At 40.3% G+C, this 14,666-nt stretch overlaps 1 protein-coding gene across 6 annotated transcripts in view; it reads right to left on the bottom strand.

The window, feature by feature from the left end:
• LOC150079383 (5'-AMP-activated protein kinase subunit gamma-1-like) overlaps window positions 1-14,666 on the bottom strand; it is a 383,429-nt gene that overhangs the window by 211,929 nt on the left and 156,834 nt on the right. The window contains exon 1 of one of the 6 annotated variants that reach the window (XM_090383415.1): window positions 13,801-14,099. The exons of the other annotated variants lie outside the window; for them this stretch is intronic. Coding sequence (XP_090239541.1) covers window positions 13,801-13,861 — 61 coding nt within the window. The 5' untranslated portion in view covers window positions 13,862-14,099. Of the gene's footprint in view, window positions 1-13,800; window positions 14,100-14,666 lie in introns of those variants that run through there. 6 annotated transcript variants of the gene reach the window in all.

Here is a 14,666-nt window from a genome sequence, read left to right as displayed (position 1 = left end):
GCTCTGACGTCAACAGGACTACACGGTTTACAGATGGGTGGAAACAAAAGAGATAGGGAACATATTAGCGTTCTATATTTGGTAATTCAGTTCATCCGATCAGCGAGGGGTCACACAACGGCAGACAAAATTAATTGTTGTCGGCTCGGTAACGTAATCAATACATTAATTCCGCTTCCCGACTGGAATTTTTACATAAAACGAGTCGGACGTATTTTTCAATTTTTCCACTATTTGCACCCCAAAGGAGTTTCCAACGGTGAAAGTCAATCTCAGTTGAGAGGGGGGGGGGGGGAGAGATACTTATTATTGCCACTTAGCCTACTTTTTCACCCATTAATAAAAAAATAATAGCCGTTTCTAAAAATTACGGTAGAGGGCGCACTTTGCTCAGCACAATCATCTAATGGCGTTTCACTCTCCGGATGTGGATCGCTGTTACTGTAAATGATCCGAGAGAAATATTTATCCGAACATCCTGTAAATGCACCAATTACAGAAACTATCTGATCAATAGTTACTTTTACTTTTCTTTATTTATTATTATTATTTTTTTTTTTTTTTTTTGACGTACAGACGACTTGGCAGTTAAGGAGAACAAAACTGGCACCGATGTGAGTGATCATCATTAAGTCGGTCAGAGCGTTTACTGCCATTTGTGATGATCTTGAAAAGAACTCTTACTTCCGTTTGGCTTGCCATAATGAGCAACTGCTGAAAGCTAATGTACGATCATTACTTGCTGCTTCATTCTCCCTAAATTTTTCCTCATATTTACACTTAAAGTGAGCACTCGAACTAAATTTGCACGAAAATAAAACAGAAAATATAAGAGATTGACGTCCAGTTAATGTATGAATATTATGTAGCGTCGTGCAGACTCAAACAAGCAACTTGCGGAATTCTCTACCTGCACGCTAATCAATGTGGGCTAGGCAGACGATTTTAGAACCCTCGCAACAGAAGATGTACATTTCCGAAGAATATAAGCGCAATTTATAAGATTCATTGTTAGAAAACGCAGACGATTTTAGAACACTCTCAATGAGTCAGAAAATGTAAATTTCCAAAGAATTTTAATAAAATTCAGTTAATTTTTCATTGTTATCAAATACAGACGATTTCAGAACTTCATTGTTAAGATGTTTATTGCAGCAAATTACTGTTAGATACATTCCGATTTCTATCGTTTTTTTTTTTTTTAGTAATTCTATTGTTGGGAAGCATCGTTAATTTTCACAGAGTGGTAAAATCGTTTGGTCTGTAAAGCAGCAGTCATTTGCAGAATAAAGCGTGCATTGTTCGCTCGCATTGTAAAGGGCTGAGTCTGTCGCCTCTCCTGTGAGTTCCAGATGTTAAAATTAATCTTCATTATAATCAATGGCGCATTTAGCGCTTAGGAAAAGTGAAAGCGAAAAAAAAAGAAAGAAAATCAGAGTAATTGGAAATAGCAGCGAACGGTTAATGGTTATAGTGTGTCATTATTAAAATGGCAGCATTCGGAACTTTCAACTGCAAATCGTTTGAAGGGAGATTTGAAAACTTAAGCTACAGCTGACCTCGAAGAACACTTTCGTCAACTGCTTGTGTGTCCACCTGTTACTCTCCGATGTCTGTTGTTTACATCCTCCATTCCTTCCCTCCCTCCCCGTACATGTCAAGTTAATGCGCTGCCCGACTGTTTTTGGCAGCTTTCCAACTTCCAAAGAGAAGTGGAACAGATCAATACACGTGCCGGGTCATTGCGGTGGAACCGTGCCTGTTTAAGCGGGTTCGTGTGCCGCATGAACGTCGTGGACGGTTCTCAGCTTCCACGGCTAACTGCATCTAGAGGGCTTTCTTCACTCGTGTTTGTTTAGCATGCAGAGGGTTGTTACGGAGAAGGGCCCTTTGTCGTGGCTTCATTTCGAGGGAGGAGCGCAGTAGTCATTCGCGGATAGCATGTATAAGACAGCTTACTCTTTACTGAACTTCTCAGAGTGAAAGATATAGCCAAAAGAATTGTGGAAATTTTCCCTCTAAAAATAATCTTTTTCGGAAACTTCCGTTATAAACAACCCTGCCAAATACTACTTCCCCCTCCTCATTTAACTGATTGGTAATTGTTAAACAGCACTTTGAACCTACATTGTTCGGTATCGTTTGGCAACAGTAATCGACTGAGCAAATGCGAAGTTGATTCGTTTAATCTACAGACTTTACTGTCTACAAAACGCCATTTTTTAAAAATTATTATTTTATTAGTTATTAAATAGCATTAATTTAAATATGTTAAATAAATTAACATTAAAATGCGTTAATTCGGTTATTTGATGGTTAATTTTGTTAATAAATATCTAATTTCGGTTGTTTTTATGTCTTTCCTTATCTCGAGATTATCAGTTTTTTTTTTAATTGAGTCCCTTTACGAAAGAAACGTAATACGCATTCATAGTACAATACTGGGACAACTCGTATTGAAGTACACTTATACACTCTTTCCTTTGTATATAAGACCAATATATCAAAATAACTGTGATGTTAAGATAGAGCAGCATAAATTAAGGAATCATTAAGCATCGATATATTTAAGAAACTTCCTTCTTCAACATCTGTTTCCGCAAAGAAAGAATGAATAATTGATCACTAAGTAATTATAATGTAGGCTACGCCTGTCTCTGTTGAACACAGCTCTTTGTCACATGAAAATCACGATAAGTGAATTTTGGTTTTGTGGATTTAAGTGGATTTCTTTCTTTTTTTTTTTTTTTAAGTGGATTCCTCACGAGTTATAGTTTAATATGAAAGTGGATATCATTGCAGCGAACACAGTATGTGTGATTCTGGCCACGCAAATTTCCATTTATTATTGCGGTGCGTAACGTGGATTTCTCCCAAGAAGAATCTATGTCTATTTTAGAATATCATCATACAAACTTATTTATGCAGTGCCGAAGAGATATTCAAGATTATCTAAACAGCCCTGTGCCATAATACAAAGCAAAGTATTAAAACTGTATCCATCCGCGCTGTTGGTGAAGGTATTCTTCGTAGAGTTGCATCAAACATTAAAAAGAGTGCGCACAGTCTACACATGCGTGCACTCTGTATTTATAACTAGTCCTGAGCGATATTACGAAAAACAGGACTGCGAAAGATGAAAGGATGGATCAGTATCGAGCGCGTATAAATGGATGTGTTCTAAGGTAGGTTTGTCTCTTATAGGGATGAAAATGTCCACTGCCCCATCGAAAGGATTTGAAACCTGCCTGATTGAAATCCGTTCGATGAAGGAATTTGAACCGACAACTTTTCAAACGGGTGGGAAGTGGCATTGCCACTCTTCTGCCAAGGAAGAAAGCGAGATTACTAAGAATTAAGAAGCGAAGCTACGTGCAGGGGGAAGGGAAAACTAAGCTAATACACTGATATCTCGTGCACCGAGCCGGTGCTTACTCAGCAGGCTGACGGACGCCACGGCAACCCATCAATCATTCCGCTAAGCGCTCGCGAGTACTTTAAAAATCGATTTTTGCACACTTTCACGATCCTCGCGATCTCACTGCGTTTAATGACCAGTTGTCGTTGCAGGCGCACGTATGCACACGTTGACGCTGTTGCCTATGTCGGTCAACACGGTGCCGAGGTCGTCGGCGACGACCTTCCGAACCAGTGACACGCAGAAAGCAGCCATAAACGCAAATGGGTGCGTTATCTGGCCGCAAGGTTGCGTCAACTGGCATTTCACGTGGCTCTTCGGTGACTTTGACTTCGTCCTTGGCCACTGAAATACTACACATTCACTGCTGGGGTTTGTATATTAGCATTCTGCAGTGTGTGTGTGCGCGCGCGCGCCTTTAAAATAGTAAGGGAAGGGGCACTTGAAAGAATATCCCGGCTGGAAGCTGCAAAATGTGTACAGTAGTGCACATTTTGGTGCACTACTGTACACATAGGTGAATATCGAAGTTCAGAGACTTACTCATAGATGGAGCCACGTGTTTTCCCACAGGTATGCCCATCACGAAAGTTTTAGTAATTTTGAAAAGAAAAAAAGAAAAATATATATAATAAGAAACAACAAATTATGCGCTTCCCTCCTAATGAAGATAATTATCAAGCTGTCCTTTGAATTTCCTCAAACTGTCAGCCTCAACTACCTGTAAAGGCAATTTGTTCCAACAATCAACAACTCATGGCTAAAAGGGAACTTCCTACAATCTAGTCTAAACTTCCTCCCCTGTAATTTGAATTCATGGCTCCTAGTTCTGGAATTCTTTATAACAGTGAAAATTCTGCCTTCGTTCATTCTACTAACCCCGCTCAGAGCCTTATAAACCTCAATCAGGTCCCCTCTGAGGTGGCTGGTTGCCAAGCGATATTTTAGGTTGAATATATTTTGAGGCTGCTGTTCCTCAAGTGCAAGACCTTGCGTTTTTGATGGATGTAATGAATAAAATGGATTTCACTGACGCTTCCAATACGAGTGTTTCTGTACAAACAGGAGAAGATCAAGATCTTCAGGAGAAGATCAAGATTACAAAGGAGGTTAGGCAGGCGAAGGCAGATTACGAGAGATCCTTGGCAAGGGATGCGAAGAAAAACAGCAAAGAGTTCTTTACTTATGTAAACTCTAGAAGGAAGGGGATGAATCAGATTGGTCCACTTGAGATCGATGGGTCAACTGTTGATGACCCTGCTCGGGTAGCTAACAAACTAAATGAATATTTTGCATCGACATTCACACATGAGGAGTTATTCAGCGAGGGGAATGCCAGAGGTGTATTCAACTCTAGCAGTAAGCTAGAGAATCTTGTAATAACTGAGAGCAAAGTGGAGGAGAAATTGTTGAAGATAAACACAAGAAAGGCACCTGGGGTGGATGGGATCTATCCAGTTGTATTAAAGGAGGCAGCAAAGGAGGTAAGCAAACCCTTAGCCATAATTATGAGAGCTTCCTTGGACTCAGGGGAGGTACCCATTGACTGGAGATGTGCAAATGTGACCCCAATTCACAAAGGGGGATCAAAGGCTGACACAAGTAATTATAGACCTGTGAGTTTAACTTCTGTTCCCGGAAAATTAATGGAGGCACTGGTGAAAGAAGCACTGCAGGATCATCTAGACAAGACTTCAGTTATAGCTAGGACACAGCATGGTTTTGTTAAGGGGAAGTCTTGCCTGACCAATTTGATTGGATACTATGATGCAGTCACAAAAGAACTGGATGCAGGGAATAACTTTGATATTATATACTTGGATCTTAGAAAGGCTTTTGATACTGTTGCACATGGAAGACTGCTGCACAATTTGGAGCAGTGTGGCATTGGAGGCAAGTTGCTGCTATGGATAAAGGGGTGGTTGAGGGGGAGAAGACAGAGAGTGGTAATCAATGGACACTGCTCATCGTGGACTAATGTTATTAGTGGAGTCCCTCAGGGTTCAGTATTGGGGCCTTTATTGTTTTCTGTATTTATAAATGATATTGATGATGGTATATCAGGCTTAATGTCCAAGTTTGCAGACGATACGAAGGTTGGCAGGGTTGTCAAGGACACTACTGACACTATGCTGCTGCAACAGGATTTGGAAAGGTTGAGCAGATGGGCTTCGAGGTGGCAAATGAAGTTTAACATTGACAAATGTAAAGTACTACATATGGGAAACAGCAACCCCAGAGCAACGTATCAACTCTGTGGTACTACACTGACAGTGGTAGAGAATGAAAGGGACCTGGGGGTGGTGGTGCAGGCAGATATGAAGTTCTCTGAGCAGTGCAGACGAGCTGCAAGAGTAGCTCATGGTGTATTGTCAATGATATATAGGAATTTTTCTAGCAGGGATAAGGAGGTGATTATTCCCTTGTATAAGGCAATGGTCAGGCCACACCTAGAGTACTGTATACAGGCCTGGAGGCCTCATTTCAGGAAGGATGTAGAGCTGCTGGAACGAGTACAGAGAAGGGCAACTAGATTGGTGAATGGGACAAAGGGGTTCTCTTACGAAGAAAGGCTTAAGTTTTGCAAATTACAGTGTCTGGAAACTAGGCACCAGCGGGGTGATCTGATAGAGGTGTACAAAGCCTTGAATGGTTTGAGCATGCTCAATGCTGATGGGATTCTTCCTCTAGCTCAGAAAAATCACCTGAGAGGGCATAAATTCAAATTGAGGAAAGACAGATGTAGGATAGATGTGCGGAAATTTGCCTTTAGCCAGCGGGTGGTTGGTGGGTGGAACAGACTTCCATCCCTTGTCGTGGAAGTTGATAGCCTAAATAAGTTTAAGGCTCAGCTGGACAGGTATTTCGAACGAACAGAGGGGCGAAGTGGAAGTGGTTATTTTTATTTATTTATGTTACTTTTTTTTTTTTTGGCTGATGCTGCATAAGCTTGCTTTCTTGCATCAAATGCCTCTACTAATGCTAATAGATCCAAACTTCTGACTTCCCTCTCCACGATCCGTTGTTGCTAGCTATCCATTAATTCTTTCATGATGTTTCCATCAAAAATATAGTCTACATGATTAAAAAACATTTCACCAAGACGTTTTTTAATCATAAAATAATTTAGAAATTATTCGGTGTTTATCAACGAGATTTGTTTCTTGACATCAGAGTATTTATATATACTTTGTAAAAATTTATTTTAAAATCAATCCCTTTTTCTCATTCCCAGAGAACTCCAGTAGGGAATGGAAAACGTTGACCGCTATACCCCTCTTGCCATACTAGGCCCTTACTGCCCTTTTCGAAAGTTAAAAACCAAGGTCCAAGGTTCAACAGGAATTTGACAAGGTTCAAACAGCCTCAACAGGAATTTTATGTTTGTTCATGGAACTTTGAACAATCCTTGAGTTTCATGAAAGTACATTGTCCATTATCTTGTACTGCAGTTCTCTGAAATAACAAATCACACTATTTAGGTTCAATGCTGGGTTGATTATAATAATGTCCTTACACTAATCTCTTCTCATTCTGGGACTTTCTACCTCTTTTCAATAAGTTGCCTCGGTATTTCCCTACGTGAAAATGATCAGCACATGTAAAAATCAATGTAAGAGAGTTCGATGAAAGACAATTTAGAATTCAATTTGGTATATGCCAAGATACAGTAGATTCATTCTATTTTTCTTTCCCGGTCATTCCCCAAAAAGTACCATATATTGGGAAGAAAGAATTAATTCACACTGGTCTTGTGGAGTCTGTTGCAGAGACCAGAAATAGAGAATGAGGAAGGACAAAGTATTTTTCTGCTTTTAAGGAACTTCAAGACTAATGTACGCTAGTACAATGGGTTGTGGATTGGGAAACAAGATGGAAGGGGTTCATATAGAAATCCGCCATGGTTCTCTGTGATGATATACAAAACTCTGTACAATGGCCAGAAATGAGGTAGTGCTATGTTTGCGTAGTGCGTGTACTGTTAGGCTTATGGCCACTTTCCGCCCAGTACCCGTCCACGCCACGAGGAGGCGAGCCCAACTATACATGTACTAAACTAAATGTATTATTACCAGCACTCATAGGAAGAAGCTCAAGTCATACGGGTGCAGCAGTCTCCTATAATCACGTACGGTGGTGAACACCACAAAGAATCCCGCATTCACTGGAGATAATACTCTCATTTAGAGAACACATTCCTCTCACAGTATCCGAGAGGGAGATTTGGTCAAAACTTAAGCGATCCGCTTTGCCCCAAATTCCTCTACGCTGTTTTCATTGAGGATTGGATTGAATCATAGAAGGGAGAGGAAGCTTTTTGATGCAGAGACCAGAAGTCAAGAAAGTAAATGAGGATGAATGAGATTGGTGTGTGTTGTTCGTGGAAATCTGTTGAGCCCTATAACGCGCTGATAAAATGGATGGGTAGTTGTATAAGAAAAAAAAGTAGAAATACAAAAAACTTAAATAAAAAAATCTAGATAGTGAGGCAGACCAAAGTAATGGAAAGAAATGAAGATGGTCAATATTATTATTTTTAGGCGTTCGCTTTCGAAAATACTTCAGTTAACTTCGACACCTTTTGCCTTCAACGTGTCCATCCGTCCATAACAATTTTCATCGTTTGGCTTTTCAATCAACATCCTCGCAGGTAACAAATGGATATCACCGTCCTTCCAGACCGGGTGGAAAAGATCCTAGTTCGAACTCCATTGATTAGCGAGGAATTTTTGTGGCTTTTTCCCACAATGCGGCTGAGTTAGTCGGTCTCAGGCAAGGGTTGCATGGTTTTTTTTCCCCTACAGAAAACTCAGATTCTTCGCATTATAGAAAATATACTGATGCCTCATAACCTTAGATTCTGTGGCGCTTAACACACTCCTACACTCAATCAACACATCTGAAAAACAGAAACTGAATCTGGTTAATTAAAAGAAAGTATGAAGGATTAAAGTTTCGTATCAAAAGCTCCCCCATAGACTTCATCTGCAACACGGGCACTGAAACGAAACCAATGTACACAAACAGAACAAAATCACTGCCTGCTTTGCAGATTCTGGAGATAATTAATGCTAATTTGGTGCAAGGGTGCAGTGGAGTTGACCTGCCAACATTCTATTGACCAAAATCGGAACACCACCAGCTATTCACTGGAATCCAATCGCTCGATGTATTCAGCACAAGCCTTGTCCTCTTGCTCGTTGAATAACACACAGTTCCATCCCATTAACGTCTTTAAAACGGCTGTTTATCGTTCGGTGGAGAATTAACCAACATCGCGCCGTAGGAGAGCGTTCCTTTACAAAGCACCCTCTGAATATGTATTTGCATAAACAGGATAGCGTAACTTCTGGCCAAAATCTCTTATTGACACGCAGTGAATTTCGCCGGGTCTTATGGACGTGGGGCTATTGTATAGAAACCGGGTCTGCAGGCTACTTTGGGAGCAACAAGATGTTATTGCTGAAAACAATGCGCCTTCTACATTGCACTAACATGCGTTCATCTAACACGCACAGAGAAGGAACAGGTGTATCTGATTACTTGATCCCAACGGTGATAGAAGCAATTTTCTACGAGGAAAGGCTTGTTTTCTTAGAGGTTTCTATTTTGCTTTGAACCATGAGAAATATTGCTGAGGAGAAAATGAGAAAATTTTTTCAAACGTGATCTTCGCAGGTTTTTATAGAGATGATAGCATTTTCTCAGATGTAGGAATCGCTTTTATTATTCCATAATGAAAAAGGTTTTCTTGTTTTAAAGAATTATTGCAACGTGTCTTAGGTTCACGATAGATAGATTGATAAAGAGAGAAGGAGGATTAAGAGAAATAATTTAATCTGGGAAGAAGCGGACAATTAAGATGGCTCCTAATAATTCTAGAATCCAAGAAATGATACGCCTCATCATAACGAGAGAGACGAACTAAACATAAAATAAAATATCTATTTTTTTAGGGGCCGTGTATACTGTCTGCAAATTGCGAATGTTCTATAGTCGATTTTCTGTTTGCCAGACTAAAATCCAGAATTTTCAGGAGAAAAACCATGCACCCTCGCCTGAGACCGACTAACTTGGCCACGTTCTGAAAAAGGCCTATAAAAATTCCTCACATCGATGGGCTCAAACATTTCCATCCGATGGGAGGGGAACAGCGATTCTGTCAACTGTGCTACCCCCGAGGGCTGCTGTAACATAATTTATTGAATATATCAATAGCTTTAGTATTATGTAGCTGTTTGCATATTTACTTTTTCTTTTGACATTTTGGGACCCCAATAAACATTTAGACCAGAGACGATTAAGAAATTGAGCACATGGATTTACGAATTCAAGACACGCTCACTCCACTACTGTGATTTTCATTCGATTCCTATGAACTGGTCAGAGAACCTCTCCAATCTGGCCATGATGTCTTTATTCCATTTGCAGCAGTTTCAAATGTTAAAACCATTACTTTAAACTTCACTGTCTCAACTTCAGTTGGGCAATTTTAGCTGAGTATTCCATTACTGTTTTAAGAAGAGAAATTTACTTACTAATGTATTATCTGATATACGTAGGTTCGATATAACGTTGTTTTTAATTTTAAAATTAAAAGTTTAAGAATTTCGTCAGGAAGTATAGTAAGAAACAAAACCGCAACAGCTGGGGCCTGGCCATTTTTCATAACCTTGAACACCTGGACGAGAGCACACAAGTTGTTTTCATGCGAACAAATAGGAACTCTTTCTTTCAACCAGCAGAGCAAAAGATAACAACAACCACTGCAGAATCATGGAAGGAAGGTCCCCGTAACTCGGACTAACATTAATGGTTTGTGGAAGAAAATATGGCGGGAGTGTATTCACGGCGTTCAGGAACTTGTCAGTGTATCCAAAATTCAGTTATGGATCGTGGAATTGGAAAATGAGATTAGCGTCAACGAAACGGACATGGTGGACACGCTGGAACTGTACTATGCTGAGCAGACGACGAGGACCTGATTGAGTTGCACAAAGGGTAAGAGAGTACAGGCGTAAGAGAAAATGTAGCCAGCACTACAAGCAAAACAGCTCACGACACACACAAAAAAAAAAGGATCACCGACGCCTTCAGTTTGTTCGAGAAAGGGGTGGTCATTCTCATTTAAGATGAGCATTGATGGAAAGGGGCCACAAGTTCAATCGAATGCTGACGATCTATTGCTTTGCTGTAACGAGCTGTATCAAAATTCTGTTCTGAGCCAGTTTGCTGGAAGAAAAATCCTAGTTTCCGGGAGGAAAAGCCATTCTACCCTCGCCTGAGTCTTTGGCTTCTTAAAACGTGATCAACTTGGCATGACTAATACAATATGCGATTTATCTTTTTATTTATTGACTTCGATAAACACAGATAAGACACCATAAACGCGTAGGTCATATGATAATGATAATAATAAAAAAACAGTTGAAACAAATTCAAATATCGCAGGCTTGCGAATATACAGGGTGTTTTAAAGATGATGGTCAGTAATTTAAAGGTGAAAAGTATAAACTAAAAGCAAAAAAGTCCCAGTGAACATCGGGCCGCAAATGAACCGTTTTGGAGATAATGCACATTTTCTGTTAAGATCCGCCACTGACTATGGGAACCCTCTGGGGAGGGTAGTCTTTATTGCTGAGAACTTGTACACGCTTGATATGGTAGGGATACAGTAATTGGCGATGTAAAATTCGCCACACACTGCTATGACTAATACACGCTCTTGCAGAGCAACCCTCCTTGTAGTAATTTCCGGATTTTGTTCTATTCTTTCTAACACCCTTTCCTCAATATCAGGTGTTATGCTTCTGGGCCTACCTGCTCGTACTCCATGTGCGAAGTACCCATGTTCTCTAAGGCGTTGATGTACTCTGATGAATGTGCGCCTGTTGGGCTGCCTTCGAGGGGGAAATGCCTCTTGGTACAAACGTGCACTGCCGTTGGCTTTACCATACATGAAGTGCATGTCCGCATACTCTTCGTTGCTGTAACCTCTTTCCATGTTGACTATCCTTTGGCAAGTACTAGTATGCCTGCTACGTCTCAGAGCATTGAGAAAGGGGAAAGGGAGAGAATGAGCATAACCTAACCTAAACAAACAAGTTAGTGGTGGATCCAAACTCTGTACAGTTCACCTTGTCAGTGGTGGATCCCAACTAGAAATGTGCAATATCTCGAAAACGATTCACTTAAGGACCCATGTTTACTAGGCTTGTTTTACATATTGTAGTCTGTTCAGTTCATCTTTAAATTATTGACCACACTTTTGAAACGCCCTGTATATAAACAGGTACAAAATGTTAAATATTTGTCCAATAACATACATATTGCACGTCACTGTAGAACCAAGAAGCAAAGCCCTCTGTGGAGCATGGTGGGCCACGCGAAGGATAATCCAACCAATGTTCCATGGTCTAGATGGCATCGAAGTGGCATTCTATGGGACCATCTGAGTAGTAATAATAAGTGTTTATACCAGTGCGTTTGTATGCATATTTTTATTTCTTTCCTGATTTAATATTAATTTGTTTAATTTTTGCTTTTCCAAAATTTGTTCGTTTTCATTCCATACAAGAAGAAATCCATCATGCATTATCACAACAATATTGGCCTCGAGTTTTACATCTACAAAGATTAATCACACATCAATCGAAAAGTCAAATCTCGACCAGGAATTGAGTTTACGGTATTAACCAGGATTAAACGAGTTAATTTTTTAAATACGTAAGTAAATGCGATTATGCAAATGACTACTTGATATAGTAAATCCGGATATTATAAGCACAACGACAACAGTTGAACCAGTCGTGTAATGGTTAAAAAGAGTTTTGTTTTTTATTTTTCCAGGTATGATGGTCAAATCTAGAAGTAAGGCGTGTTAGGCCAACTTGTTAAATTTTCAAAATAAACCTGATTATTTTGTACACATCTGAGATTTTAAGGAGTTCCATGACAGCAGAAGCGAGTGTTTCGTGCGAAAATTATAGTGGTTTTTGGTTTTAATTCCAAAGGTTGAGACTCCAATTCATGGAATGCACTTCCTTCGAAAGACCTGTTTGAGTGAGATGCAGCCATTGGTTTGTGTTATGGTTCGCATTCTGTCTCTTGCAGCGATGCAACTGTTAGTTGAGAGCGAAAATGTCTCGTGCCTACATATCTCAGCATGTAGCCGCGTGACAGAAACACGAAGCGTTCTTGAAGATTGTCGACTCGACCGCATTATTGGTCTGTCAAAGCTCATATCTCACCGTGAGTCATTCGTGGAAAGATGCGAAATGCGGTACGTTCAAGGAATAGTCACAGCTAGTTACAGACAAAAGAATTCTGCCCATCCTCGATAGCAAAAACTCAATGCTTAATAAAAAAAAAAAAAAAATCGCGCTACATATTGGAGTGCCAATTTTGTTATTCAGAGAAGCTGTGTGCAAGATGCTTTACAAAAACATCATTTAACTTCGTTAGGAACATCTAAAGGCTAATTTTAAAGTTAGGTTTCGAACATTTATACTCTGAACCCTTCTTTCCATTTGGCGCTAACAATCGTATCTCGTTCGAAGTTCGTAGACTGAAATGAAACTCTAGAATGAAAGAAACAAGATTCTGAAGGCAAAAAACAAGATGGGACAGTCTAAAAACTGATTACGTTCACAACATTGAACTCAAAGATCAAAATATAAAACAATCTACTGACAAAGCCTAAACTACACCAATTCATTACGGTGTAGTATGACTTGACTGTTCCAAGGAAGGATTTTTCCAACTATAAGTGGTTAAAAGTTCGAGATAGTGTCCAATACAGTCTAAGTTAATAGAACGCAACGATATTATACTATAAGAAAAGCCAGAAAACTGGCTTTTCTATGATAATCAGATAGGCTTTACCTTTCTTGCCAGATCGATGACTCCATCGTACTGAGCGCAGTAAATAACATATTCATGCTTTGCAACAACAGTCTGATGTAAGGATTATATTTGGCTTATAGAAATAAGGAAAACAATCTCTGGACTTCATTTCTTCCACAGAAAGTACGATATCGGCGGAATGTTACAGCGTGCTTATTGGGAAAGGTTACCGTTGACCTCTGATTCACAAACAAGGTCACCCGTGCCGTTTCTGCATCGACCCAGCGCGCTACGATGGAAAGTGCTTTAACTAAACTGCAAACTACAAAATCCCATCACAGGATAAGTCAGTTCGAGCCAGAGAGCATTCAACCCAAAGAAGTCGCCGTGCTAATATCGATCTTTATGGCTGTTTACCAGGCAACAACTTGGAGACGGGCAACTGGTTAGAGATACAACCCTTCCATAATGCTAATCGTTATCGCCCTAGTGATGGGACCATGTGACGATTGCCAAGCGAGTTACAATGCACTTACCTGTTCTCCGAGTGAAAGCTAACCTCCGTGCTTGCCACAGGCCTTTCTTAGGGGTCACCATTCTCGCAGAAAGGGGCAACGAAGGCTTCCAAAAAAGTTAACTGTAGCGAAGAGAATGCGTACACCACCTCTACAAGACACTTTTAAGTGATCTCCCTTCTACCAGATCGTATCCATGTCCAGAGAACAGTCAGAGACATCTGGTGGTCACCCAGAAACGGACGACACGGAGCAATTCTCGAGAGCAATACGACTCTCCATGCACACCCAGGCAGATTTGGAACATTACACCCACGTCCGCTGACGGCACCTTCTTGACAACTGGCTGTGAGAGCTCCGAGTGTCGGTGTGAGAACGCGAGGTATCGGTTAGAAAGAGCGACGGGCCAATCAGAGTGTGTGTGTGTACGAGAGCGAGCTCTCTGCTTGTTATATCGGAGGCTAAAAGTTCACCGATAGATCGCTGCTCCCCCCCCCTGTACTTAAGTCCGGAACAGGGGTGGAGTTGAAGAGAAACTCTTAGTGGAAGAGTCTGGTGTGGCTGTAATATGCGATCGGGGTGTTTTGTGTCCTTGGATGTTAGATAAGAGCATAAACGGACTGTGGTCTGCAAATACCATTTTCCTCCATTGTGTACTTCTCAGCTAATATTTGATTTTGTATCCGAGGTTCCATAAAAAGTAGTAAAAAAGAAAACTGAACGTTGAAGCGCAGGCAATCCACTGCAGCTGTTGATAAAATAGAGTACTGATGAGTTGTGACAACAAAGGAGACCGGAAATTTAGTCTAGCTTAAAATTATGGGTGGACATTAAGACTGCATTCTATTAGAATATGTTAGAATAGACCATTTAAATATCTTTCATTA

Source organism: Mastigoproctus giganteus, chromosome 10 (assembly GCF_048544385.1).
Source record: "Mastigoproctus giganteus isolate SK-2022 chromosome 10, ASM4854438v1, whole genome shotgun sequence".
NCBI classification, from domain to species: Eukaryota; Metazoa; Arthropoda; class Arachnida; order Uropygi; family Thelyphonidae; genus Mastigoproctus; species Mastigoproctus giganteus.
The sequence above is the reverse complement of the archived record's forward strand: the minus strand, read 5'-3'. Positions and strand labels throughout refer to the sequence as shown.